Source organism: Athene noctua, chromosome 15, assembly GCF_965140245.1.
Source record: "Athene noctua chromosome 15, bAthNoc1.hap1.1, whole genome shotgun sequence".
NCBI lineage: Eukaryota > Metazoa > Chordata > Aves > Strigiformes > Strigidae > Athene > Athene noctua.
Window position 1 is genome coordinate 2,915,643 of NC_134051.1, and position 26,736 is coordinate 2,942,378.

Sequence of the window (26,736 nt, forward strand, 5' to 3'; positions counted from 1 at the left end):
CTGAGGGCAGACTCAAAGCCCTCAGTGGGCACTTGAGCAAGGTGAGGGGAACTCGAACAAAAGAACACAGAGGTACAATCTAGGGAGGATGATCTTGCTGATTTAGGAGGGAGAAACTTGGACTTCACAGCGCACCCTCCGGAAAGAGGGTCAACTAGCAAACACTGTGAAGAAGACTACTTACTTCCTTAATCACCACAGACCCTCACCCTATTTTCACTAGGCATGCCTGGACTATGTAAATTAATTCTGGGAATGCATTATCGTAAGACACCCCTTTCTAGGAAATCTAATGAATATGTATGATTTGTGTGTATGAAAACTGATGTCCCTTGCTAATTCTTGAGAGTCCTTACAGTGGAGAATCCCCAGGGCGACCCCAGTGCTGCTAATAAAGAATATCTGCTTAAAGGTTCTGTTGGATTCTGACAGTTGAGTGAATTTCTTCATCTCAGTAGGAAAGTGTTGGAAGTTGTGTATAAGGCGGTAAGCTGGGAACTCTGGGGCCCTGTGTTAGAAGACCATGACTGGGGGGGATGCTGAACTCCCAGACCACCCTGAACTCGTTTGGGACTGGCTGCTCCAGCTGGGTTCACTTAAGGCTGTGGGGCCCTATGGAATCCGTTCCAGGGTACCAAAAGTGCTGGCTGATGTCATTGTTGGACCTCTCTCTGTTAGTTTTCAGCAGTCTCAGGAGACCGGAGAGGTCCCAGCTGACTGGAAGGTGACAAATGTCCCAATTTTCAGGCAGGGTAAGGAGGAAGACCCTGGTAATTACAGGCCCGTCAGTCTCACTTCGGTGCCTGGTAAAATCACAGAGAAGTTTGTTCCAGGAGTTACTGAAAAACATTTGAGAGACAATGCTGTCATTGGTCATAGCCAGCATGGGTTGACGAGGAGAAAGTCCATTTAACCAACTTATTTTACTTTTATGACCAAGTTACCCATCTAGCTGACCAAGGGAAGCTGGTAGATGTGGTGAGTTTGGATTCAGCAAAACTTTTGATGTCATCTCTTGCAGTATCCTCCTGGACAAACCAGCACACAGCTAGACAAGTGTTGCATTTAAGGTGATGAATTAAGTTGGTAAGAGATGAATCCCCTTGCATTCTAGCCGATCCTCAGAGATTAGAGGGGCTCGGGGCAGCTGGATTTATCTCTTAATAGCTGTACCAACTAGGACCGTAACTATAGGTCTGACCCAGAGGCATGAACAGCCCGTATGCTGTAGGTCTGGTTGTGTTCAAAAGAAGCAGTTGGATTCATGAATACTATGGTTTATTTTTATGCAACATCTACTGATTGAGATTGCCTATGATACTGCAGGTTGGCTATATAGCACTACACAAGAGAAAAATGATTGCAATCACACACACACTACGTTCCCAGGTAATCACTCAGTGTAGCCAATCTTCCCAAAAGGCATCCCTTCTGGGGCGGGGTGGGAGGGGGGGGGGGGGTGAGGAGCACAAACCTGCCGATCTGTCTCTCTGATTTGGTGTTGGATTATCATCCCTCCAAGTTAGACACAAACTCGGGGTAGTATTAATCTTAGTATGTACGTGTGAGGGGGTGGGGCTGTGGTCTAGCCATTAACTTTTGAGTAACAACAAAGCACATGCCTTGGTGTGAGGGGTGTGCTGGTTTTGTGGGAAAAAGAGGGAGAACGAGAAACAAGGCCAGCTGGCTGCTGCAAAATAATTTGAGATAAGCAAAAGAATGGGACCACGTGGCCTACGCCTCCCTTCGCACTATTCCTTGGCCCCATGGCAAACACAAATCACTGGATCTCCATACCATGCTGTGTTTGTTCTGGGCACCCTGTGTCAAGGAAATGTGTGGTTTACAGATTTTTCACTCTTTTGCTTTTCACACAATTCCAACAAGAAGGAAGTTGGACTCAATGATCTTTATGGGTCCCTTCCAACTTGAGATACTCTGAGATGCCATCTTCCCCTGGAGATTTGTGGTGCAGGAATGAAAGGCAGAGTCACGAGGCTCAGCAGGGAAGAAATGCACATGGAGCAAAAAGCTTCACCAGAGCCTGTGCAGGTCTGTAACAGGAGCAGGGGAAAAGGCAGCGGCTGGAGATCTGTGTTCCCAGCGACTGCTGGGGGGGGAACCCAGGGAGAGGACAGGGGAAACGCCATTTCCCATCCTGGCGATTTCAACCCTTGCCAGTACCTTTGGCACTTGGCCGATGGCACCAGCTCACCCCTAAATCATCTGCAAATGTGCTGCACCCCGGAGGAGAGGGCAGAGGCCGGGGAAAGCCCCACGGAAGCCACCGGCTGAGCGCAGGCTCCGCGGGCAGGGGCTGGAATGGCGCTGGTGGCTGGGCCTGCAGGAGCGGCAGAGCCTGCACGGTTCTGCTGCTGCAAGTGCATGGGGCTGTGGCATCGGTCTGGCGCTCCTGTGGATCCATCCCAGCCACACTGGGGGTCCGTGGGAAGTGCAAGAACCCCTCACCAGGCAGAGGCAAAGTGATCTCCATTGCCTTTAGCTCCTCTATATCTGACATACGAGTGGTACATTTCAAACATCTCCAGCCCCGCAGCTGTGCTAGTGCAGCTATTTTTGACAAGCACCTTCAGATTCCTGCCCTCAAGGGCTACAAGAAGAACAAAAGACAGTTTCTACTTTTATTATCACAGTTTAATACAGTCTTTGATAGGGAGAAGCAGCAGGAGCCAACATGCAAAGCAACTAAAATCACTGGGGACTCGAGAAAGATCACCCACACCTCAGCTTGTGAAGTAACTGCTCTTCCACAACAGCGACCCAGATGCAGCTCGAGGAGCCCGTTTCCCTACACGCTGCTGCTCGATCAGGCCCCACAGCCTGACGAGTTCGTGGCAGACACCAAACCAACACACAACAGTCAAGAGGAGGGTGCTGGTCTTGGATTTTGTCTTTTGAGGAGTCAGGTCAGTTCCCTGACTAGAGTCTGGGGTGCTCTGAAACCGGGAGGCCACCTGAAATCTTGTCTCTGCTGCTGGTCTGCAGAGGGGAGGGATCCTGCAGGAAGAGGTGACGGCTTTGACAGCAACTCAGGAGATGAAGCTCAGACATTTGGCTGCAGTTTACCTGTTTCAGAGCTGGGACCTCTGCAAGTCTACAGTTTTTTCAGTGCATCTACGAAACAACAAAGGTAACATTCCTCCCACTCGCTTCATTCTACTTTGCCCGTGTTTTCTCTGGCAGTGCTGCTGCAGCCAGACTCTGAGTGCAGACAGAGCAGCCGCTGCTCCCCGCTCCCAGCCCCCTTGCCCTTACCTACATACTTGCGGTTTTTGAAGGGGCTCCCAGGTCTGGCAGCCTTTTTGGCCTCAATCCCATTTCCCATTCCAGCTGTTTAATTCTCAACCCCCTAAGCAAGCACCTGTGCCTGCTGCTGCCCTTCCAGCCATCCTGCCCTCTGCCACTGCCCTGCCTGCGTCCCCTGGGTAGGAGAGGCCCCAGCTGTCCCTGTCCCTGCCCAGCAGGCTGCAGGTGTGGCGGTACAGAAGTTTCTTGTCCCGTCCTAAGAATCCTGGACATTTCTGTGTGCCCATAGGCAACTCTGCCCACGTACCATGTCTCTGCCATAGACTGGGGGTGCACCTTGATCTCTCAGAAGTGCTGCCCATCTGCCAGCTCTTTGTTCCCCTGGGTGGCATTGGTGCCACAGCTGTACTCCATGGGGAAGGTCAGGTTGTCGCAGGACAGCAGGGTGGCTGTCGGCTTATTCAGGTAGTCCCACACCCAGTCGAAATCTGTTCAGGAAGCACAGAGGGGACAGAGATGGGCAAAGGCCCTCAGGGTATGATCCCCAAGCCAAAGCACAAGCAGACATTTGCCTTGAAAAGGACCTGTGGGGGATTCCTTTAATTTTTTTTTGCTGTTTAGAATGGTAAATCCTAAACTCCACAGGACAAGGCCCTGAGTGCTCTGATCTAACTTTGAAGCTAGCCATTCCCGGAGCAGGGGTAGGACTAGTGACCTTCCAAGGTCCCAAAGGACAAGGAAACCTTGGAGTACAACTCAATTCCTGCTCACCTGGCCTGCATCCAGCCTTTTGGCTGTCCCTCTCTTTTGGCCTCAGCACAGACCCTTCTCAGCACTTCTTCTGAGATGGGCTTTGCCTCACGAGAACAGCCTACAGCGCACAGGGAACCTGCTGAGAAGGGCTACAGATGCACAATGAGTAAATGAGGAGCTTACTTGGCAAACTGGCCAAATGAGGATGGCTTGGAATTCCTCCTGGTACTTGGCCAACTGCTCTGGCATGGTCCTTCCAATGGCTTCCTTCAGCTTCTGCAGAGGTTCCTTCAATCGGCCACCCTGGAGCAACCACAGAACAGACTCAGGTTCCACACGGCCTGTTCCAGCCGAGACACCCCAGTCTGGCAGGTCAGACCTTGCCAGTGCCGAAGCCGCACCAGACGTGCTGCCTGAACCGGGCTGGGCGGAGGACACCACCACATCACGGAGACAACAACTGTGCTCTGCAGCTCAGGGGCTACGGGCACACGAGACAGGGCTCTGCTGCCAACTCACTCACCTGCTCATAGAGATAAAGCTTACGGGCACGCTTGACCAGAGTGTCCTTACTGCACGGGAAGAAAGCAGCCAGGTGGGCATACACCCCTGAGCGGATCTGGCTGTTCAGCTCCCGGGTCTGCAGCTCTATGCTGAAGAACAAGACAAACACGGCGTTGACCAGGGACTGGGCAGGGGTTCTCTAAGCAACATAAACATGACTCTGAGGTAACCTGGGGGGCTGGAGGCAGGGAGAGAGGGACAAAGTACAAGCCAAACTACATGACGGCTCCTTAGATTGTAAAATCAACAGACTCAAGCCCTTTATCCCAAGCTATGCCTTTTAATCTAGTGTCAGGGTATCTGGGAAAGGAACAGAAGGATGTCAGCAGTCTCCTTTATTCTGCAGTTCTTCCTGGCAGCTGACGTGCAGGTGGCTGGCAGCCTCTTGGGAGGGATGGCGGCTGCTTGAAATCCTGCTCCAAGATCATCCTGATGGGATTGCTCTGTCCTCCCCATCAGGAAAGGGGCTCCCTTCTGGGGATTCACTGAGGAGCCGCTCCAGGTCTAGGTCCATTAATGAGTCCATAGCTGTTGCTGCCTGAAGCAGGTCGTTATTGCTGGTGTGGCTGAAGAGGGAGAGCAAAGGGTCAGGCATCCCCTCTGCCTCCCTCGGGGCTGCAGGTTCTGCCGGTAAAGGAGTCACCACTTTCTGCTCTTCATCTTTTTCCTTCTGAGCATCATTCTCCTTCTGAAACTTCATCGTCATCTTCTTGACACTAACAGGGCCAAAAGATTTCTTCTTCTTACTTGCATTTAACACCATAAAACTGTAAACAAAGTACGGAGGAGGAAAGTGAATTGCATACAAGATGAAGGGGAAGAGAGGAGGATACCTTCACCCCAGTTCACTTCAGCCATATGCACCAATCCCCTGGAAAGCCTGAGCCCCTTAATCAATTATACCAGGGTATATAGGGTCTCTTAAGGTTTTAAGGTCCTGGTGCTTGTTCCGCTCAGAGAAGAGGAGGCTGAGGGGTGACCTCATCACTGAGGGGTGACCTCGTCACAGTCAACACCCTCCTCAAAGCAGAGCAGCCAAGCGGGAGGTGCTGATCTCCTCTCTCTGGTGACACGAGGAAATGGAAGGAAACTCGTCAGGGGAAGCAGATTGGACATTAGGAAAAGGGTGGTCGGTGACTGGAACAGGCTCCCCAGGGAAGTGATCATGGCACCAAGCCTGTCAGAGTTCACGGAATGTCTGGACAATGCTTTTTAGTCATATGGTTTAGTTTTAGGTTGTCCTGCAAGGAGCAGGGAGTTGCCTCGATGATCCTCATGGGTCCCTTCCAATTTGGGCTATTGTATGATTCTATCATCCTAAGGTCATACCTGAGGGTTAAGGATAAGACTGAAGTCCTGACACCTCACTTGGTATCAGAGGCCCTAAACGACACAAGGCATTTTCATTCAGATATATCTCTTTTTAGTAACTTATCTACCAGCTGTTCACTTAAAGTTAAGTTTCAGTTCCTATTCTGTAATCCTCTAGGCTTTCTGAATGCATTTGGCCCAGGACTCCTACCTCAGATTTAGTAACTGTTGCCTGTAAAACAACAGCTGGGGAATGTTGTGAAGTTGGATGTTTAATGGAACTGCCCTCAAGCAGATTCTGCTGGAGCAGAGGAAACTACACCCATCAATTGGAAACCAGGGACACTTGAGGATACACCAGACTGCTGTTCTGCACACTCTTCTGCCTCTCAGATCCACTTCATAATGGATTTGTGCCATGGGTTCCATTTTTAAGGTCTAGAGTGTAGCTGCCCTCCACAGAGCAACCATCTCTCCATCCTTGGCCCCCTGCTCTCAGGATCCCAAGGGAAAGCTCTTCACAGCTGTACAACCTGAAACTGAGGGGAAGCAGATAGGCTCCTGCAACCACTCAAAAGAGGGAGAGGGCTGCCACAGTGCAAGACTCATGCTGATGTACCTTCCTCCCTGTCGAGCGGTGACAGAGATTAAACCATCTCCACCAAGCTATGCTATTATATAGCTACATGTGTTATTCCAGTAAGGAAGGCTGGGAAATGCACTGACAACTAGTGCAGAGCAACCAAAGCAAGAGAGAGTTAGTGTGACAGCAGCCTGAAGCTTTTTGCCTATTAAAGCTGGGAGGGCAAATTCCTTTTCCTTCTCTTCAGGCTCTCCAGACTCTGTTCCTACCATCAGAGACTAAACAGAGCTCCAAGGAACACCAACACTGCAGCTGGCTGTGCCCCTCTTTGCTCTTGCTGTGGGGCTCTGCTCCTTACCTGATCATCAGCTGCCTTTTTCTCTCCCACTTTGGCAGCAGTTTTACCTGCTGCTGTTGATGCAGCACGCACTCAAGCCACCCCACACTGCAACAGCTACTGCTTGCAGGGTAACAAATGCCACCTGCAACCCTGAAGCAAGATGTCAAGCAGCAAGCAACCCCTCCTCCTCCTTCTCCTTACCCAGCTTTTGGAACCTCGAACTCTTTGGATTCCTTCTCATAAGAATCATCTGTCATCATCTTCTTCTTCTTCATTTTTTCACCTCCATCTTCCAATTTCCGCTTCTGAAGAGGGTTAAAAGCAAGTCACAATCAAAGCCTCTTCTGCAACGCCACCCACAACCCCGGAGCCACTTTGGGCCCTCTCCCAAGAAGTGGAGAACAGCTCCTTCCCCACCGCACACATTCACCCAAGCCCCAGACATCTCTCACCGTGCTTCTGGTACACAGAGTCTTCAACGTTTCACAGCGCACCCGGCTTTTACGCCAGAGACAATCCCACCAACATAGGGGGATGCCAAGTGCTCCTGCTGCTTCCCCTTCTAGCTGCCTTTCATCGGCGTTATGAAAACAGGGCTCTCTCCACAGATGTGGCCACCAAAGAGAAGCACTCGTTTCTCCATCCCCATAATGCCAAGTGACTTTTCAGGGTGACAAGTGGCTGCTGTCACCTCTCCTCTAGGAACCAGGCAGCCCCACCAGAGCCATCCAGGGCAGACATGCTGCGTTTTACTATCAAGTACAGGGGCAGAATGGGATTTCAAGTGCTCATCCCGATTCTGTCCACACCACTTCACAGATCTCGCTCTGCTTCGAATGTCAACAGACTTTTCATGCAACAAACCCTCTGAGATCTAACAGAGGAAAGAAATGACAAAGCTGGCTGCTGACCTTGGGACACTTCTTCTTTTTCCTTTTAACATAGTTATCTTTGTACTGAAATTCCAGGAGTCCTGTGTTGATGTAAAACCCTCCATACTTTGTAGTCACAGAAGCCGGAACAAAGGCATCATACTGGAAATAACAGAGAACAATCTGTTGGCACCATAAGCTTTGTTCCTTTGTTCCATAGCTGAGCCGCTTGAAGAATGCAGCAGGATTTTTGCTCCCCCAAGAACAGCTGGGGCTGCGGACACCTGCTAACCAGCCACCTCCTGCCACTCGGTTCCCCAGCTCTCGAGCCCCAGCCCCGGCACACTCCTGGCCCGCACCCAGTGCAGGGTCTCCCCCAGCCCCAGCTCAGCCCCCGCAGGCAGCTGCCTTTACCCACCCTCACTGACCCTCACCCAAACCCGCCCCGTACTCACTGCTTCAGAGTTATCGATGAAGGAGTCAGATTCGTCATAGCCATACCCCAAGTCGAACAAGTCCTGAATGTGGTCCTTGCTACATCTCTTGCCACCCTAAGCAGTAAAAGATTGACAGGGTGTTCATCTTTCTTTTCCAGTTACCACAGGGACAGCCCTGACACAGGACACTGACATTGGCTTCAGTACAGAAAAGGGAATGAGATCATTTTTGCCCCAAGCAGCAGCAGAACCAAACCAGCGTTAAGTGGCTGAGAGTGAACAACATCGCGTATTCTAAGGCATAACATAATATTAAGAAGAAAAACATACATATTTTTCTTCAAACTTCAGAGCAAGAGCCTCCACTTCACACGATTCCTTTGAGTCATCATTAAAGGGACCAGCAGGGTCTTGCATCTGTACAAATAAGAGAGACAAAACCATCAGAATCAATCCTGTCACAGAGCCATCAAACCCCCATGCATTAAAACCCTCACAACTAGAGCATTCAGGTAGAAGCTCAGACAAATCCACCTGTAGTACAGTACTCAGAGTGTCTCTAGGCTCTGGGTGCTCTCTCAGCTACTTCTGTACCTGTCTCTGCTTCTCTCAACTCTCAAACACCAGAAAAAAACCCCAAGCAGCATGAACCATCATCTGATGGCTAAGCGGTTCAGAAAAGCAACAGTACAAACAAGTAGAATCCAATCAACTTTCTTTTCACAGAAGAACACCCATAAACACAACGTTTAGATGCTACAGAAGTTTGCATGCCCTCATATCCTGAGAAGTCGCTTTCAACAAGTCAACACAATTGTCAGGCAATACCTAAAAGCACCACGTCCACCACACAGAAGGAGATGCCAAGCACCAAGGTGGAAGTAGAACAGGGTCCCAAGAAAAGATACAGCCACAGACTGGAGAAACATCTCTTGCTTTGACGCCCTTTGGAAGAGAGCTCCTCATAGCTGCGAGCAAGCCAGGTACCAAAACTCACTTTACATCAAGCAGTTCCAAACTAAACAAGCATTACGCCCCACACTCTGCCACCAACACATCACCCTTCCAACGGGAAATTCTAACCAAGGCAAAGGAGTGAGACAGCGTGTCCTGACCACAAGAACCCCTGCCTGCACGGCGGCTCTCCTGCCTGCGCGATGCCCGAGCAGCCTCCTGCCACCTCTCAGCACCTCACAGCTAACACACGACCAACTCTCAAAAGAGCATGAAAAGAGCAATACTGAAAAGAGCTTTTGAAATCTTCAGATATGACCTAGGCTCCCTGCAGGCCATGAGGATGCTTACCTTGTCTCCTGAAGAACCACCTTCTCCTTTCTCTTGACAACTCGCCAGAAGATCTGGGTAGTAAAATTCTGGACAGTTTTTGTCATCGGGCTCAGAGAGACTAACTGTAATTCGAACAGTTTTTGCAGCCTGTTCAGAGTCCTGGGGCTGCTCTCTATTGTCCTTCATGGAACTCACAAAGCTCCTGCTGCTGCTCAGTGGACCATGGAGAGTGGTGAAGGAAACCCTGTGGGGCTGTGTCTTGGCCATAGCCAAGTCTCACCAGTCTGTCCTGGCTACTGGGGATAACTGGGAACGTTGGCAGTAGAATGAGTAGAACTCAAATTTTATTGTGCAGTTTTGCTGGGAAATGACAAAGGCTTGTGCTGCTAGCGCTTGCTGCAATCATGAAAGGGAAAGAAAGAAGTCAATCCTTGAAGCAGAATTCCCTCCAGTGTTGGCAATTCCCCCCACATTGTCACTTCTCTCCCCCTCCAGGTCTCTGCCTTCACACCACACCACTCCATTTCCCAGGGCTGAAGGAAACGCAGCTCTCGAGGAAACCAAACAACCCCCCAGACTTGCTAGGACAGGGCCCAGCAGCCCTGGGCACAAATGGCGGCCTGGGCTGCACCGCCCCGGGCCAGGGCTCCGCTCCGGCCCGCAGCTCTCCCGCTGCACCGACACCCCCGTCCCTGGGAGAGCGACCCCAGCCCCGGCACCCGCGGGGGGGGGGGGGGGGGGGTTCGCCGCCAGAGGGAGCCCCGGTCGCGGGGCTGAGGGGGAGCGCGGGATGGCACTAGCCTGGCAGAAGAAGGGGCAGGGGCTGGGCAGGGGCTGGGCAGGGGCTGGGCAGGGGCTGGGCCGCGCTCACCGCCGCCGCCTCCCGCCTCCCGCCTCCCTCGGCCGCTGCCCTCGCGCTGTTGCCACAACACCGCGCGCCCAGAACCACGTGACGGGGGCGGACCAATCCCCACGGCCCTGGCACGTGCGCGGTCCTCGTGCGGCAGCGGCCGGGCCAAGATGGCGGCTGCGGGGCCGCGTCGGTGTCAGCGAAGCCGCTTCGCCAACAGCGGGGGCTCGTCTCCCCCTCCACGCTCCCAGGCCCTGGGGAAAATAACCAGCAGGAAAGACGAGAGGATTCCAGCAGTTATTATAAAAAAAGGAAATGGATGCATTAAGTGTTGCATTAAAGGGTGACTTGGCAGCAAATAAACCCCCCTGGTGTTCCAGCTTCCCCTCAGATGTCGGGGGGGGGGGGGGGGGGGGCAGGCTTAGATTGTGTGATCCCTAGTCAGGCATTGTCAGTCTGGTTGCAGTCAACGTCCTGAACTCCCAGGATTACGCTGCGCTCCCAGCACACGGCACTTCCAGCTCAGCCCCTCTCCCTGGACTCCCAGGGCCAGACTTAGACCAGTGAGAAACTTTTGCAGCCAGCTTAACAAACTGTGTAGTTTATTAAAGCAACATAAGTACAGGTTCTGACAGATTTCCAGTGATAAATACACTGTCTGCCCAAGCACATGTGACTACTGGGATTATAGATAACACAGCATGCAAAATTAAAAAGCAACTCTAGAGAGAGAGAGTTCCAAGTTTTCCAAGCAAGCACTCAGAATAGTCCAGATCTTACCCAAAGATGTCCCTATAGGCAGGGGGGGGAAGAAGAGAGGTTCAGCCCATTCACTGCTCCCAGGAGTCAGAGGCAGTATCTTCCCTGACTTGTTCACAATATCTTCCCCCAACATTCCCCCTTTCTCAGGCCATTTTTATGCAATTTCTTATCTTCAAGGTGAAGCTTGAGTGACTCTAGTCATACATACAACAGTTGTAATAAAGGTAAGATTCTACCTTTAAAAGCAAAGTGAGATAGTTCAACAAAAATTCAGGGCACAAGCTCAGACAGTGGTTGCACTTTGTATGTGGGTAGCCTTTGGGACGGAGGTGTGTTTTGGTATTATAATGAGATTATAATAAGCAAACACCCACAGCCAGGAACTGGAGCCAGAGAAACTGGGCATTTCACAGCATTTGGTGAATCCTCCTTCCGTGGACTCGTTCATCACTTCTGAAGTCAGGTGAGCTTGTGCCAGCCCTGGCACACAGAGCTCCCACCACAGGAGAGCAGCTTGTCCTGGAACAAGCTCTTACCCCAAGGAGGAACCTTCCCTCTTATCCCATAGCAACCTAATACTTTAAAAGCCTTTGGTGAAAAATCTTCTAGAAATGCAGGTAAATTATATCGATCACATCACCTTGTGCACCTCTCAGCAGTAAGGAGCACACGTTCTCCTATGCCAGGCACATCAGAACACACAGGAACAGGCACGGAGCCCAGTTTTCACTTCACTAAATCACCTTGAACTATTTGGGATTTAAGATGCTGCAGCAAACAGCGCAACAATACCAACTACTTACTTATTATAGCAGAGAGGAAAAAAATTTTAAAAAAGAAACAGCTACTCTTTCAGGGATCTAACCTGCAGTTACACACACAAACCAGCTCCTAGGACCCCTCCACTCACACACAGAACAGAAACCCCCACAGCAGGATCCATAGCCAGCCCTCATGGCTGCAATGAAATGGATGGAAATGCCCTGTGCCCACTCAGGAAGGTGTACTTCCCTCAGGCTGCTCTTGTCATGCGTAGATCCAGTGCTCGGCTGTGTCCTCCCAGCATGTCAGCTCCTCTGGGCGGAACCACAGGGAGATCTCCTGCTGGGCACTCTCCACTGAGTCGCTGCCGTGGATCACATTCCTGTGGGGAAGAAGAAAGGGATCAGCTGGCACTAAGCAGGGAAAAGCAGAAGAGGGAAGCTGCAGTTTGTAAAATTTCACCTTGAGCAATTTCTTTAAACCAATTGAGCCAGTCACATCCTACAATATCCCACTGCAAAGCCCTCCTCCTGCCAGCTCAGGGGCTGCTCATGGCTATGCTTAAATGATGAATGTGCCACCAGTTCCAAGCACTCCTTCCCTCCTATGATGAAGGACCATTTGTTTTCTACAGGAGGAGCTGCAAGGGGCTGTTGATCTGAGGTTTGCTTTGTTTTTATTCAACTTTTGCCTCCAGATTTCCTCCCTTCCGCCAAAGTAGGTCCATTGAAGCAGGTTTGGAAGTCAGACACCATGGAACAGAAACCTCAGCCAGGCAGGTTTGATAAAAGCAATGTCTACCATATGCCAGGTTGCAGCCCCCTGAGGTCACCACCAGTGAAAAGCTGGAGCTCCCCCTTGGCTTTCATTACAGACTCAGATGCCCAGTAGAGCTACAGTAGCTCTCCAGGTGCCCTACTCCCACAGGAAAGGGCTGAGAGGGCTCCTCCCTTCCTCTTCACAGCCCGACAGTCCTGATTCTCCAGAAGAGACAAGCAAACCCACCTGCTTTCAACAGAGAAGGCCTCAGGAGGCAAGAAAGACCCAAAGCCAGGCTCCTCCCTTCTGGCAAAGCCAAGCCCAGGAGGCAGAGGACAGCTTGTCCTGCCAGGGCTGCTCTGCAAGCTGAGGGAACACAGCTCTGATCTGAGCACAGAAAGAAGTTCTGATCTGCAGATGCAGACTCACATGGCTCAGGAAGGCCTCGCACAGAAGTGCCTAGGCAGGATGCCCTGAAATACTGAGGGAACAAAAAGCCAAAGCTCTCACTTGCTGACTTCAATGCAGAAGTCTCCTCGGATGGTGCCAGGCCTGGATTCGGCTGGGTTAGTCTCCCCGATCATTGTGCGAACTGTCTTGACCACATCCAGGCCCTGCCAGACCTGACAGACAACAAAACAAGAATCAACTTCCACAACATCCCCAGCAGGTCATAGCATCTGTCCTCTAAATTCCCCATCTGATCTACCTGGCTGAGAGACAAGGAAAGGGTCTCTCTGTAAATAGTCTTCAGAAGTTTTGGAAAATAATCAGAATTGTTTATGGATTTAATTTACTGCAGGAAACATCCCTGCAGTTCAGTACAGCTTCAAGAAATCCTCTGAAGAGAGAGGCCACCTTGTTTCCATCATACCACAAGCCAATGCTGCTTAAACACTGCACTTACTTTCTGTTCCTCGGTTCTGGAGAACCTGGCCAGCACTCACCATGGCCACCACAGGCCCAGAGCTCATGTACTTCACCAGCCGGCTGTAGAAGGGACGGTCACGAAGGGCAATGTAGTGCTCTCTCAGCAGCTCCTCCGAGGCCTGAGTACAAAGAGCACAAAGCTTCACCTGCTCTGAGCAAGCAGGGATTTGGGCAAGGTCTACACCGGAGAATCACAGAATCATTCAGATTGGAAAAGACCTTTGGGATCATCAAGTCCAACTATCAGCCCCACTCTACAAAGTTCTCCCCTACCCCACATCCCCCAACAGCTCATCTAAACAACCCTTAAAAACATCCAGGGATCAGGACTCCACCCCCTCCCTGGGCAGCCTATTCCACTCTCCGACCACCCTTTCTGGGAAACATTTTTTCCTAATGGTCAGTCTGAGCCTCCCCTGTTGGAGTTTAAAGCTGTTCCCTCTTGTTCTATTGCTAATTCCCTGTGAGAAGAGACCAGCACCAACCTCTCTGCAATGTCCTTTCAGGAGCTGCAGAGAGTGATGAGGTCTCTCCTCAGCCTCCTCCTCCTCCTCACACTGAACACTCCCAGCTCCTTCAATCTCTCCTCACAGGATTGATTCTCCAGGCCCTTCCCCAGCCTCGTTGCCCTCCTCTGCACTTGCTCCAGCCCCTCGAGATCTCTCCTATTGAGGTGCCCAAACCTGGACACAACCCTCCAGGTGTGGCCTCACCAGTGCAGAGCACAGGGGGACTGTCACCTCCCTGCTCCTGCTGGTCACACTATTTCTAACACAAGCCAGGGTGCCGTTGGCTTTCTTGGCCACCCGGGCACACTGCCAGTGATCGAGAGATGTAGGACAAGCTCGATAGTACATGTTATAATGAAGCCCCGCACAGATGCTCGCTTCCCGGGTTGAAATGGCTTTGCCGAAGCCTGACACAGGGAGAGGAGAAGTTTCTAGGTCAGAGGAGCAGCGTTCGCCAGCTTACACCAGCCACACACCAGAGCCCTAAAGCACAAGCACAACTGGGATCACCCCGCCAGAAGTGATTTAGGCACCTGGGTGCCAACACCCCTCTGACCCGCAAAGATTTAGTGCCCGAATGACAACAACTGGCTGTACCAGCGAGGAGGGGGCGGAGACACCCCCCGGCAAACACCCACAGAGCCAGGGCAGCACGGGCCTTGCCTCAGCCCGGGCCCCCCGGCACCAGAGGATACCCCCCTCCCGCTCCCCTCCTGCCCTGGCAGCGGCGGCCCCAGCCGCTCACCTGCAGCAGCTTCAGCCCCACCAGCTGCAGCCCCTTCCTCTCGAACCGCCGGATGATCTCCCCGACCAGGTGCCGCTGGACCCCATCCGGCTTGATGGCCACGAAGGTGCGTTCGCCGGCCCCACCGCAGGCTGCGAGGAGAGAGCGGAGCCGTGAGGGAAGGAAACCCACCGGGCCCCTCAGCCGCGGGGGCAGAGCGGGGCAGGGTCCCGGCCCGGCCCGCACCGCTCTGGAAGAGGCTGGCGAAGAGACCCAGCACCAGGCAGATCATGGCGACGCCGCTCTTAAAGGGGCCGCGCCCCCGCCCCGCGCCCTCAGCGCCGCCCCGGCACCCGCCCGCGGCGGAACGATCGTGCTGGGGCCGAGGAGCCGGCGGGGCCGGCAGAGGCGGGCGCTGCCGCCGCTCCCTTGGCAGCGGGCGGGGCCAGGCGCCTCCCTGACGCCGCCCGCGCTGGGCCGTGGCTGGGGCGGCCCGGCGAGCCGCCGCCTGGGCCACCGCCGGGTCGGAACCCGAGAGCGAGCCCGAGTCCCGCGGCCCCGGTGTGGCGGCCCCGGCCGGGCGGGCGAGGCTGCGGGGGGCCCCTAGGGAGGTCGTAAGCAGGAGGCGGGAGCAGGAGGCGCTGGAAAAGCGGCGGCGGCGGCGTGGCGGCTCCTGCGGCCCGAGCGGGGCCTGCGGCGGGTGGAGGTGTGCGCAGACCCAGGGGGCGGCAGGGCCCAGCTCTGCCAGCGCGGGGTGGGACACCCGGGGCCGCCCGGCTGTCACCGCCGAGCCCCTGTCCCCGAGCGGCGCGGGGGCCCACGCAGCCCCCGGGGTGTCGATGGGGCTCTCTCGGCCGCCTTATCCCCGTGACCGCAGAGTAACGGGGGATGTCTTGCAGTGGGCAAGCTGCAGGAGGTCCCCGCCTTCTCCCCGAGCGCCACGGAGAGAGGACCAAGTGCTCCAGCTCCGGGGCTGACAGGCCTAGGCTGGCACCTCTGGAAAATAAGCTCTTCTCCGGGCTTCTGTTGCAGAAGCAGAAGGGCAGCGCTTTGGCCCCAGAGGGCTCTGGGAGCTCGGCTTTACAGAGCGCCGGCTTCTGATCTAGTTCTGGGGCAGCGAGCTCCCGCTGTTCATGTGCTCGCGTCCTCAGGGGTTGTTATGAAGAGATAAGAGGAGCTGCAGCTCGACCTCCTGCTTGGGCTGGCCGATGTTACCTGCCATCTGGAACTTGCCTCACGGTTCAGCTTCAAGATAGGCCTATGGAAATACCAGCGCCTGAAATATGTTCTCCAGGTGCCTCACAGAGGGCTGGGTCTGCTTCCAGAGCTGCTCTGCCAGCTCAGGGAGGATGTTCAAGGCAGCAGGATCCCATAGGTCACGACACAGAGCTTTGCTGGCAGAAAATGAGGTAGCTTACTCCTCAGTGCTGGCTGCTGGTGTGTCCCTGGGATCCTGCCTCTTTCCCAGTACTTGCAAGTGCTGCTGCTGAGCCCCTGACACATCTGACTGTCTGGAGCGCGTTCCCAATCCCCTGTCCCAGGGGCAGCTGTTCTGCCGGCCCGTTCCTCGCCCTGCAGCTTGTCTGGGCAGTGCAGGGTCACTGTCAGGGGCAGAGTGGCAGGTGTGACAAGTGTGACACTGTGTCCCAGTCCCCAACAGCTTGAATCCAAGCTGCAGCTCATCCCTGTGCACATGTAATTAGAGCTGTAAACATTGTATCTTGAACTGCTCTGTTCATTAGCATGTCACTCACCACTTTTTGCTAATTATGTTATCCTTACGCTACATATTCACAAGTAAATTGCTACCAGCAAGGTTTGCTTAACTAAAGATGTTTTTTAAGGAAATGTGGTTTGTATCCTTAAATGTTCTGTTTAGAGACTTGGTGGTTTGCTTGTTCTCTTCCATGCAGGTCTTGGGCAGGTTCTGTTGGTTCTCTGGATGGCAGGGATCCAGCTGCTTTATCCTACACAGTTTTGAGTAAATTATTACCATGTTTGCACCAATAAAATACTGAGAGGTTATATTCTGGGAGTCCATAGCATGGTTTTGACTGAGAAGGATTGTTCCTGGCTTACTGTTCTGCCACTAGAAGAGTCTTTGTAGGATAAATACTGTCATCTGTTGTGGAATTTGCTGTGAAGTCGTGGGCACAGCTGGTGCTCAGGAAGTGGTGAAGGTTCTAGAAGTGTATTTTTGTGGCTTTTCTCCGGGTGAAGGGTCCCATTTGAGTGGGGTCAGCCTGATGAGGCAGGCTGGCTGGTCTAATGCAGAGCCTGCCTGAGAAAATGCTGTGGGATTTTCACTTTTAAAACCCCACCGTGGCAATTAGACCCCCACCAAGTCCTCAGAATTTCTGTCCCTGGGTTTCACATTCTCCTCTGCCCCAGTGCTAATCAGTTTAGTTCTTGCTCCTCTCTTCTGCCCCCATTCCTGCCCAGGCCTCAGGCCTGCTCCTGCCTTCCCAACCCTCCTCTCCACTGCATCTCACTGCACCAGCCAGAGGCTTTTCTCCTCCTCCTCTTCCCGGGTGCCGGCAGAGGGAGCACGGGCAGCACAGAGGAGTACTCTGCCTGTCCTGTGCCTGCAGCACCCAGCTCTGCACCCTGAGGTCCATCCTGCCCCAGGGAGCAGCTTGGGGCTGGGCTGGCAAAGCTCCCTCGTAAAACAAGGTGTTGATATTTTTCAGGTGGACAAACAGCATGTTCTCAACCCTCCCCTTGCATTCTTAGAAACAGCTGTGCTATTTTGTTGAAACATCTCAAACAAATTCAGGCTAGAGCAGGCATCTGTCAAAGAAAACAGTCCAAACAATTAGTTTGATGAGGTTGCAGACACCTGTAAGGATGCTGCCAACTCACTTTAGCTACGATTGACAGTACTTGCAGAGCCAGTAGTTAAAAGCATGTTCTCCGTGGGCCTCGCAGTGACATCCACGTGTGTGTCTAGCCTGGCACAGGAGGGGATAGGAACAGGGCTGAAGGGAGCATCGAGGGAGGTGTCGGGGCTGTGCACGGTAGGTGGAACCTGGCTTCCTAGTGACTGATTGTTCAGCTTGTTGTCTAATTTCAGTCTTCTTTCACTGAGAGATGTCAAAAATAATTAAGTTTCTACAAATTTATTAAGTTTGTTCTTGAGGAAACAGAAAAACTGGCTTTGAAAGTTTGCCTTTAGTAACCTAGAATGCACAAGTTGATTTTTAGAGTTGTTATGGCAAATTGCCTGTCACCGTCCAGGTACTTGGAAGAAGTGAAGAAGGACAATTTTATAGGTGCCTGCAGAGGTGGTCAACAATGGAATCAATAACCCAGTTAGCAATCCAGCCAGCAAGCGTGTGCACTGTAGGCAACCAGACTTTCCACACTTACAGAATTCCTTGTTTTGCACTTGCGTTTTTTTTGTTGTTGAATAACGCTGATGAAGTACCCCTTTTTCTCTCATCATGATGTTCTGTCCTTCTCTGCAAGTCTCCTCAAAGATCCTGGCTCAGATGCTTGGGTGAAGGTTTTAAGTTCCTTAGACTGTAAATGTTCTTTTGAGCCTCAGGCAATTCCCTGCAGCATAACCTGGAGGAGAAACATGCCAAACACTGTCCACTTCATGAGTCCTCATCTTCTCTGTACATGTCAAACTGGCAACTAATGTGCTGTGGGGAAAAAGCTTTGAGTTGCCTCTCTAGGTTGGGTACTGGAGCCTCGGAAACACTGATTGCTGGTGACCAGTTAGCTTGGGAGCTGGATCTGATTCTCATGCAGATTATTCCAAGCCAGTGTCTCTTAAACATCTACATCTCATTGTTTTAGGCAGTTGTCCATCTAGGGTAGAGCCTGGGGAGCCTTTAGTAAGCAAGAATGAGACCACTACAAGTCATTCATACAGAGGTTTCACCTGGGTGCTCAGCAGCATTTCCAACCTAGATGCTGTGTGTCTGCATGTCTGGAAGAAGCTGGTGCAAATTTGCTGCCAGGCCCCTCATTGGAAGGCCCAGAGATTGCTTCACGAACCCTGCTCACTGGGCAGGTACCTTCTGGTGCCAAATACAGTTCCCATTCCAATTTGGTTTTGGATGGTTCTGTGTCAAACGGTATCCGCGTGGCCATGGAGGCTGAGGTAGGGCTGTTCTTGTGCTCAACTTCGCTCCAGCAATTTCAGGCAGAGGCAGAACTCTATTTTTGCTGTTGCTGGATAAAACATTGCAGATATTGCAGTCATATAATAGACTACAGATAATGTAGGTGCAGATAATGTGGTCATCTAACGGTGTGCAGTGCAGACAAAGGCATTTTGTGTCCTTTTGTCTTAGCAACTTCTGCAGTTGTCACTGCCTTCCTCGCCAGGCTATTTTTGTACCTTCGGTGATCTGCTTGTTCTGAAAGGTAAAAACCTTCCCCATTTAGCCATGGTCTTCCACCAGTAGAGTATTGACGTAGCCTTGTGAGTGTTAGTGCTTCTTACAGCGTGGGCTCTGCACAGGTGGAGACTTGCTGTCTGCTTTCATGCTGGACCCCTGCTTGTGTTGGAAATTATTTCCTCTTCTTTGGGACGGCCCCATGGTGAAGACTGAAGAGGAGAAAGAGGTGTTGGTAGAGCCAGAAGATTTTCTTAAGCGCCTCTTTTCCCTAACCCAGGTGATACAGATCTCAGAGCCAGACCCACACAAAGTGTTCTACAGCAGAGTCACTTTGCCAAGTGAACACGGAAGGGGAGGGAGGGTTCATTTAAAACTGCTGTTGCTCCCCCCTGACACAAAGGTCTGTTACAGAGGGTGGTGGTTTGAAAGGAGAGCTTGTGGGAGAAGCCAAATCTGAGCACAACATATCTTTAGGGATATATGCAGGCACCCACCATTAACTCCAGGACAGGGTGTTGCTTTCCTCAGAGGGGACCTGGGCAGGCCAGACTTGCCTTTCCTTGCATTTAGCTTTTCCCTTCTCATGGAGTCCATAAAAGATTTTCCTGAAAGAAGCGTTCAGGCCATGGAAATATTTGCATTTTGAAGCAGAGAGATTTGTGTTAGTTCTCATTTGTGTGCAGTCCTACAACGTTTTATTTATACCTGTTTTGGCAGCCTGTGCTTCTGCCCTGAGAAGCTCCCTGTCCATCCAGCCCTGTCCAAGACTAGAGAATGACAGGCTAGAATAGGCAGTGTCTGTGAGGAGATCAGTGCTAACGCTCCAGGGAGAAAGGTGAACGGTGGGATGTTGGCAGGTGTGGCCTATAGTGCATGCCCATAGGCAACACTCTGGGCTGCAGTCTGAGGCTGGCTCCTGGCCCTTCCCGCTGATGAGATGCACCTTGAAAGGTTGGGCTGTCCTGCCAGAGATGGGGAAGGGCTGTTTCAGAGAGGAAGACTGCTACAGGCTTGGGTGTGATTTGTCTCGCTTCAGAGTCTTGTCAGTGCCCCATCAGCAAGCCAGCCTGACCTGAACCAAGTGTTGCCTTTGGCTGGTCTGGAGGGCTCCTACACCAAAACCTACAGCCTGGCTGTCGTGGGGCTGGATGCCTACAGGCGGTACGTGCCAGGCGAGCGGTGGTGCCAGGGGAAGCTCACGGCGGGTGGAGATCAGCATGTCTGCAGGGGGGACACATTTGAGGCTGAGCTGCTGACGCTTCATGCCAGCGTGGTGACTGTGAATCACAAAGTCCATGCTCCTGGGGGCCGGGACTTGGGTTTTGCAGTCTTGAGGGTGTACTTTGTGTTTATAGCAGCCCCTGAGGACCTTGTAGACAGGAGGGGTTCGTGGGTGAGGCATGTCTGTACCCCAGCTGGAGGGCTGCAGTGATACTGAGGAGCTGAGGGAACTGCTCTCATTGAACTGCCCGGCTGTTCAAGGCCCTGAGAAGTGTTCAAATGCCTGGACCCCTTTTCTTGTCCCCCAGGTGTCTCATTCGTGTGCTGCTCCCAGTGCCTGGGTCCTTCCTGTCCATGTGTGTGCATAGCAGAGGAATCTCCTCTGTGGTGATGGTGTGATCACTTCCAGAGTCCCCCCACATAGACACAGCTGTGGTAGCTCTGTCTGTCCTGTCCGGAGTGTTTCCCAGGGAGAGCTCTTGTCTCACTACTTCCTGGGGTCCTTCTCGCTTAAGCCTGTAAGGATAAATTTTACCAAGAGTGTTATGTATTAAAAAAAATCAGCTGTGGCCTGCTGACTTCTGCCACCAGAGGAACCAAGTAGCTCTCACCCTGGTTTTGGGTCTCTGTCGCAGGGGAGCTGCCACCCGCCGGGGGGGGCAGGTGGCCTGGAGCAAACTTGATGCCTTTGTCTCCAAGTTCAAGTCAGATCACGAGGCAGCAGATGTGGGTGGGTTAAGTCTGGCCTTTTCCTCTTTATCAGACAGCAGCCCTGAGGTGTGTGGATGTAGAGCCTGAGTGTGAGCAGTGTGTCTTGCTTGTAGGTGTAACCAGGAGCTGAGCCCTGGAAAGCAGAGTCCCAGCTCCCAGCCTGGCCCAGACTATGTGCTGTCTATGACTCAAAATGAGATACTAGAGGTAAAACTTCTTACAGTCCTTGAAGTTTTATGTTACTTGGGGTTGAGCTCTATGGAAAAGTCTCCCACTGGTGAGCTCTTGTGTATAAGGATTGCTTTGCCAGGGAGGGTGGTGACTGGCTTGGATCAGGTTTTATCTGCTTGCATCCTCCTTCACTCTGGCTGGCAGTGGGATTGAAGAGGGACTGCAGACGTCAAGGCACAGTTTGCAACCTCTTGTTCTTAAGACCCTGGTTCAGAGCTAATCCAGCCTCTGCACACAAGTGTGAGTTGCCTCCCCTCCCCAACACCACCAACAACTTCCCAGTTTGCCTTGAAAGGACCTGTTGGTTCTTGCTCAGGTCTCTCTCTCGCAGAGCCTGTGTCCCACAGCAGAGCAGTATTGCTCCTCATGATGTCACAGCAGTCATAAACTAGGTCAAATACCATCAAAACCCTTGCTTGATATCCCTTGAACTAAATTCCTGCCCTGCCTCAATATGCCCCAAAGGGGGTTATGACTCGCTGGTTTACTGGGAGCTATGAAGGATGAGCATGCTTTACTGCAGCACTGTGCAAACAGAGCTAATGCAGGCAGCCCAGCCCAGCTTCACCCACCGAGGGACGTATCCCACCCGTGGGCTTCCCTTGCTGCTCTCGCTGGGTGCCCTTGGTGGCCGGGGCTGACACCAGCACTACTGGCTGAGGGGTGACAAAGGCGAGGGCCTCGGCCTGGCCTGGCTCAGGGCTGGGCCAGCCGAGCCTGTCTTTGTCCTCTTGGTCAGTGTGTGACGTGTTTCACCTCCGTCACTTCTCCTCCAGGCGCTGGTGGTGCTGCAGCTGTGGGGTAGCAGGGAAGTGCTGTTCCTAGATGCGTGGCAGGAGCTGGGCCAGCATGTCTCTGTGCTGATGAAGGCAATAGCAAAATGCCCGTACAAGTGAGTCGTGTCACTGGGCTCAGTCACATCCCAAGCCCAGAGCTTTGGGAAACCTCAGTGGGAGTTCCAGGAACATTTACCTGTGGCTGCCAGCCTGTCCTTGACGCTGTCAGCATAAGGGCCCAGACTAAGTGTGTCTCAAGATCATTTTCAGTCTCTGCTGATGAAAATCCTCTCTTCTTGTGGTGAATGCAGTGGTGATTCAGCACTAGGAAGGGAGGGAAATGACAGCCTGAGGAAAATCTTTTCACCCCGGGTTCTGGAGCTTTGCAGGGAAGGAAAGAAAATTGAGGAGGAAGAAGTATTAGCCCTGGGCAGAAAGAGGGTTTAGAAGGAAGCCCACTGTTTAATGCTGGGGGAAGGCTGCAGCATCTGGGGTCTGCAGGCCTGTGCTCAGTGCACCACGCACTGGCCTCAGGCCTTGCTCTCAGCTGTCTGTCTGTCTGTCTGCCTGCAGGAGACAGCTGCAGTCGCAGGAGTTGCCTTTCTGCACTGCTGGGGCCTGGGCCAGCGGGGTGCGAGTGAGGAGGGATGGCACAGGGCTCCAACAGTTGTAGAAGAGACAAATCCTGCAGTTTAACAGAGTCAGCCCTGCAATGGCAGTAGCTATAGCAGAAGCATATCCCTCCCCAAGCCTCCTGTTACAGGTAAGCCCTCAAACCCCTCTGTCCTGTTAAAACCTCGGAGATGAAGGCAGGGAGGGGTGTCACGTGCTTTCTCGCTTAAAGGTCTTTGTTGATGGAGCAAACAAGCCCTGAGTGTGAAATCCGATCTCCAGAAAGGCAAGGCTTGTCTCCAAACGGGTGTTTGACTTAAGTAGCTACCAAAAGCTATGGTTTACCCCTCCTGTTAGCCCTTCCAGGCCTCTCCTTGCCTTGGTCTCACCTCACAGGACCTGCTCAAAGCATCTTTGTGTTTTTGCTGGTGATACATTTGGTTGCCAACCCCAGCCAGTGCAACTGAGGATCTGTTGGATGCATCCCACTGTCCTTGTCCAACATGGTCTGTCCATCAGCTTTGCTTGTTTTGATTTGAAACGGGTGATGTCTTGGGTGGCTGTCGTTACAGTCCAACAGCTCTACATCACCCTCAAGCAGAAAACTTGTGTCACCCATGCAGACTGTGAAGGATTTCCACGAGACACCCGAGCACTCTTACTGCTTACTGTCACCAGCAGCATACTCCTTTCCTTGCTCTTCTCTTGTCTGATGCTTCGGGGAGATGATTTAGTTCACTAAATTCTCCCTACTGCCCTTAACCTTCTGCTGGTTCATGAGCTAGACTGACTCAGTGAGGTATTGGGGGAGCAGGATTAGACTAGGATGCTGTCTGACCGTTCTGACAGCAGCCTAGCCAATTGATGAAGACATTTTTATCAGCAAGTGCTTGGTTTTGTGAGCATTAATTGCCTGAACTCCTTAGTGAGTTCTGTGACAGAAATTTTTTTTAAGAAGTCTCACATAGTCAAATACTCTCCTTTTTCTTCCTCTGGAGCTTTGATCTCTGTCGCTAGTACAGTCTCTTTGGAAGAAGTGGCTTATACAGCTCTCTCCTTGTATGCTGGAGGGGCAACACACAACTCCAAGTGATAGATCTTGTTGCTTCTGAGCTTTATCCCAAGCCCAGTATTTTTGGATGAAGGCTCAGTCATGGATCCTCACTGTACAATGGGACTGAGCCTTGCAGGGGAGACTGGAGTCTTCTGTGAGAGCATCTGTGCTAACTGCTTCCCTCTCTTTTGTGCTCAAAGGCCTATAAAGAATGCAGGACAGAAGATGAAAAACAACTCCTACTGAGTGATACCCCGGTGAAATAGGACATTGGTGGCAAAGACCACCATGTTGGACCAGACTTATCCCGCCACATTTACCTCTTCATGGTCTCCACTGACCCTGACCTTGTCCTGGACCTGAGCACATAGAGGGACCATGGGCCATGTTGGTCACCCTCCTTGTTTCATCCGCCACAGCTCGGCGGTGGCTGAGCTACTGCTGGGAGCTCAGCCAGGGGAAGCAGCTGATTCTGTTTCAGAACAGAGACTTGCGCATCAATAAATGTCTTGCTACGGATGCTTGCTTCGGCCTCTGGGCTCTCCTTTCCTCTTTTAGCTGCCCCAGCTTTCTATCCCCCTGGCTGGAAAGCTGTCCATCTCCTAAGAAATGGTTAGAGCAGGGGCTGGATAGGAAAATGTTAGTGAGCTGTCCCTGAGCAGCACAGGATTAGCTCCTCTGCTGAGAGAGCGGCTTGGTGAGACTGGCGCTGCCTTTCAGGTGAGTTGTTGGATGAGCCATGTATTTTCTGCAGTGTGTCCTGACTTTTAATGTCCTGCTTCCCACTGGCTCTTCAGAGAGAGTGGACCTGGTACTGCAGGTCCTGTTCGTAGCTTCCTCAGGCAGGTCGGTATTGCTGGAGTTACTTCAGAAAACCTTCAGCAACTGTCAAAAACAGCTGGCCAGAGAGGAACCACATCCCTGGGGAAACATGGAGCTCAGGGCAGGGGAGGGGAGTTTGTTGGCTGAACTCCCAACACAAGAAAATGCCAGATAAGCTCCAGAAAACTCCATGCAAAATACAGGGTTAGGATGGAATTCTTTTGTCTAAAGCAAACTGGTTTTCACTCAGAAATAGCTGCAGCCAGGATGCTGGGGGTCAGGGACCACCAGTGCCTGAGGTTTTGCGATTTCTAGTTGGGACCTTCTACAGTGACACAAACACCCCTGAGCTTCTTTCCAAGAATCTCTGGCTAAAAGCAACACCAACTGGTGCTGCAGAAGTGGGAGGGCACCCTCCGAAAGAAGGGATTCTTCTTGCCAGGGATTCTTCTGCCTCCATCTGCTAATACTTGAATTAGTTCCTGGGGAGGAGCAATCCAGCAAGGCTGTTTTTTTCTGGCTGCAGCACCGATACAGATGGAGTGACAGAGCGCCTGTCCTCCTTCAGCAAGGTTCTCATTCAAAGCCTGTCCCCAGAGAAGTGAGAGCCATCTTCACTTGGAGATTTGTGGTGTGGGAAGGAAAGGCACAGAGTCACTGAGCTCGGAGAGAATAAATGCACATGGAGCAAAAAGCTTCACCAGAGCCTGTGCAGGTGTGTAACAGGAACAGGGGAAAAGGCAGCGGCTGGAGATCTGTGTTCCCAGCGACTGCTGGGGGGGGGAACCCAGGGAGAGGACAGGGGAAACGCCATTTCCCATCCTGGCGATTTCACAGAATCGTCTTAGTTGGAAAAGACCTTGAAGATCCTCCAGTCCAACCATGAACCTCACACTGACTGTTCCCAACTCCACTCAGCCCTGGGTCAGCCCGACTCTTCAACCCCTCCAGGGATAGGGACTCCCCCCCTGCCCTGGGCAGCCCATTCCAACGCCCAACAGCCCCTTCTGCAAAGAAATGCTTCCTAATATCTAGTCTAAACCTTCCTTGGCACAATTTGAGGCCATTACCTCTTGTCCTATTGCTTACTACTTGGTTCAAGAGACTCATCCCCCTGCTCTGCACCCTCCTTTCAGGCAGCTGTAGAGGGCCATGAGGTCTCCCCTCAGCCTCCTCTTCTCTAGACTAAACCCCCCCAGTTCCCTCAGCCATTCCTTGTATGACATGTGCTCCAGACCCTGCACCAGGCCCATTGCCCTCAAGAATTTCAACCCTCTTCCCCTTGCCAGTACCTTTCGCACTTGGCCGATGGCACCAGCTCAGCCCTAAATCATCCGCAAATGTGCTGCACCCCGGAGGAGAGGGCAGAGGCCGGGGAAAGCCCCACGGAAGCCACCGGCTGAGCGCAGGCTCCACGGGCAGGAGTCAGGACAGGGGCTGGAATGGCGCTGGTGGCTGGGCCTGCAGGAGCAGCAGAGCCCGCACAGTTCTGCTGCCACAAGCACGAGGGGCTGCGCTCCCCGCCCCAGCGCGGCTCTCCGCCTGCTCTTCCCACGCCTGCCCCCGGCTCCCAGGGGGGCTGCTGAAGCTTTGAGGAATACAAACAGGAGGAAGCAGAGCTGCCAAACGCAGCTGTTGAATGGGCCTTGAGTTGGATTGGCGCTGGGATGGCATCCCTGGAGCCAGTCTGTACTGGCAGTGTGGCACACACCATGCTGAGAACTGCTTAAGCACCGGAGCCCTCCAGTGCTTGTGCCCTCATCTGCAAGGAGCAGCTAAAGCACTTTCCCCTCTTTCCTGCATAAAATCAGAGGGTAGCTCGAATGCAGAAGAGCAGGCAGGCTCTCCTGCCTGGTGTTTGCTGGCAGCGGTACCAGTCTGCTACTGGATTAGGCACTTGCCCTGGCTCTAATCCAGCATTTCCCACAGCAGGACCGAGCAGTCTCAGCCAGGGGCTGTTCTGGGCACAGACCCACACTGATTCTCAGGCCCTGGGGGTGTTTGTAACCTGCCCGTGCTCAGCCACAGGCATTAGTCTGGCCCCGCTGCGGATCCATCCCAGCCCGACTGGAAGAACCCCTCACCAGGAAGAGGCAAGGTAATCGCCCCTTCCTTTACCTCTGTATCTGACACACAATGGTGCATTTCAAACATCCCCTCCCCCGGCAGCTGTGCTAGTGCAGCTATCTTTGGCAAACACCTTCAGATTCCTGCTTTCAAGGGCTACAAGAAGAACAAAAGACAGTT

General features: G+C 52.6%; 4 protein-coding genes across 4 annotated transcripts; 1 reads left to right on the forward strand and 3 right to left on the reverse strand.

The window, feature by feature from the left end:
* Positions 1-2,646: 2,646 nt before the first annotated feature.
* On the reverse strand, positions 2,647-4,805 carry LOC141966685 (ubinuclein-1-like). The gene is made up of 6 exons (XM_074919691.1): positions 4,801-4,805; positions 4,744-4,762; positions 4,544-4,708; positions 4,204-4,323; positions 3,575-3,755; positions 2,647-3,135 (listed from the first exon to the last, which is right to left on the reverse strand). Exons 1-5 carry the CDS (start codon positions 4,803-4,805, stop codon positions 3,729-3,731), a joined length of 336 nt encoding a protein of 111 aa, XP_074775792.1. The 3' UTR covers positions 2,647-3,135; positions 3,575-3,728.
* Positions 4,806-4,957: 152 nt separating this feature from the next.
* On the reverse strand, positions 4,958-9,600 carry LOC141966687 (ubinuclein-1-like). The gene is made up of 6 exons (XM_074919692.1): positions 9,433-9,600; positions 8,458-8,544; positions 8,146-8,241; positions 7,730-7,852; positions 7,020-7,123; positions 4,958-5,351 (listed from the first exon to the last, which is right to left on the reverse strand). Exons 1-6 carry the CDS (start codon positions 9,598-9,600, stop codon positions 5,009-5,011), a joined length of 921 nt encoding a protein of 306 aa, XP_074775793.1. The 3' UTR covers positions 4,958-5,008.
* A 1,249-nt stretch (positions 9,601-10,849) lies between these two features.
* Positions 10,850-15,083, reverse strand: NME3 (NME/NM23 nucleoside diphosphate kinase 3). Its single transcript, XM_074919631.1, has 5 exons — positions 14,957-15,083; positions 14,732-14,862; positions 13,495-13,596; positions 13,058-13,170; positions 10,850-12,170 (listed from the first exon to the last, which is right to left on the reverse strand). Exons 1-5 carry the CDS (start codon positions 15,000-15,002, stop codon positions 12,053-12,055), a joined length of 510 nt encoding a protein of 169 aa, XP_074775732.1. The 5' UTR covers positions 15,003-15,083; the 3' UTR covers positions 10,850-12,052.
* EME2 (essential meiotic structure-specific endonuclease subunit 2) lies at positions 15,001-24,127 on the forward strand. Its single transcript, XM_074919693.1, is given in 10 exon segments — positions 15,001-15,083; positions 15,318-15,361; positions 15,364-15,432; positions 18,178-18,300; positions 19,239-19,339; positions 20,099-20,220; positions 21,108-21,201; positions 22,002-22,117; positions 22,575-22,764; positions 23,868-24,127. Coding segments are annotated over 10 exon segments (1,113 nt in total). The 3' UTR covers positions 24,039-24,127.
* Positions 24,128-26,736: the final 2,609 nt, after the last annotated feature.

Coding starts and splice junctions, on each gene's coding strand:
- LOC141966687 (XM_074919692.1), bottom strand. CDS start 9,600: ATGAAGGACAATAGAGAGCAGCCCCAGGACTCTGAACAGGCTGCAAAA. Junction 8,242..8,457: donor TGAAGTTTGAAGAAAAATAT/GTATGTTTTTCT, acceptor TTTACTGCTTAG/GGTGGCAAGAGATGTAGCAA. Junction 7,124..7,729: donor AAAAGAAGAAGTGTCCCAAG/GTCAGCAGCCAG, acceptor AACCCTCTTCAG/AAGCGGAAATTGGAAGATGG.
- NME3 (XM_074919631.1), bottom strand. CDS start 15,002: ATGATCTGCCTGGTGCTGGGTCTCTTCGCCAGCCTCTTCCAGAGCG. Junction 14,863..14,956: donor CGCCAGCCTCTTCCAGAGCG/GTGCGGGCCGGG, acceptor CTCTCCTCGCAG/CCTGCGGTGGGGCCGGCGAA. Junction 13,597..14,731: donor TGGGGCTGAAGCTGCTGCAG/GTGAGCGGCTGG, acceptor CTTTGTACTCAG/GCCTCGGAGGAGCTGCTGAG.
- LOC141966685 (XM_074919691.1), bottom strand. Junction 4,324..4,543: donor AGCTTTATCTCTATGAGCAG/GTGAGTGAGTTG, acceptor TGGTTGCTCCAG/GGTGGCCGATTGAAGGAACC. Junction 3,756..4,203: donor TCATTTGGCCAGTTTGCCAA/GTAAGCTCCTCA, acceptor CTTCCTGAACAG/ATTTCGACTGGGTGTGGGAC.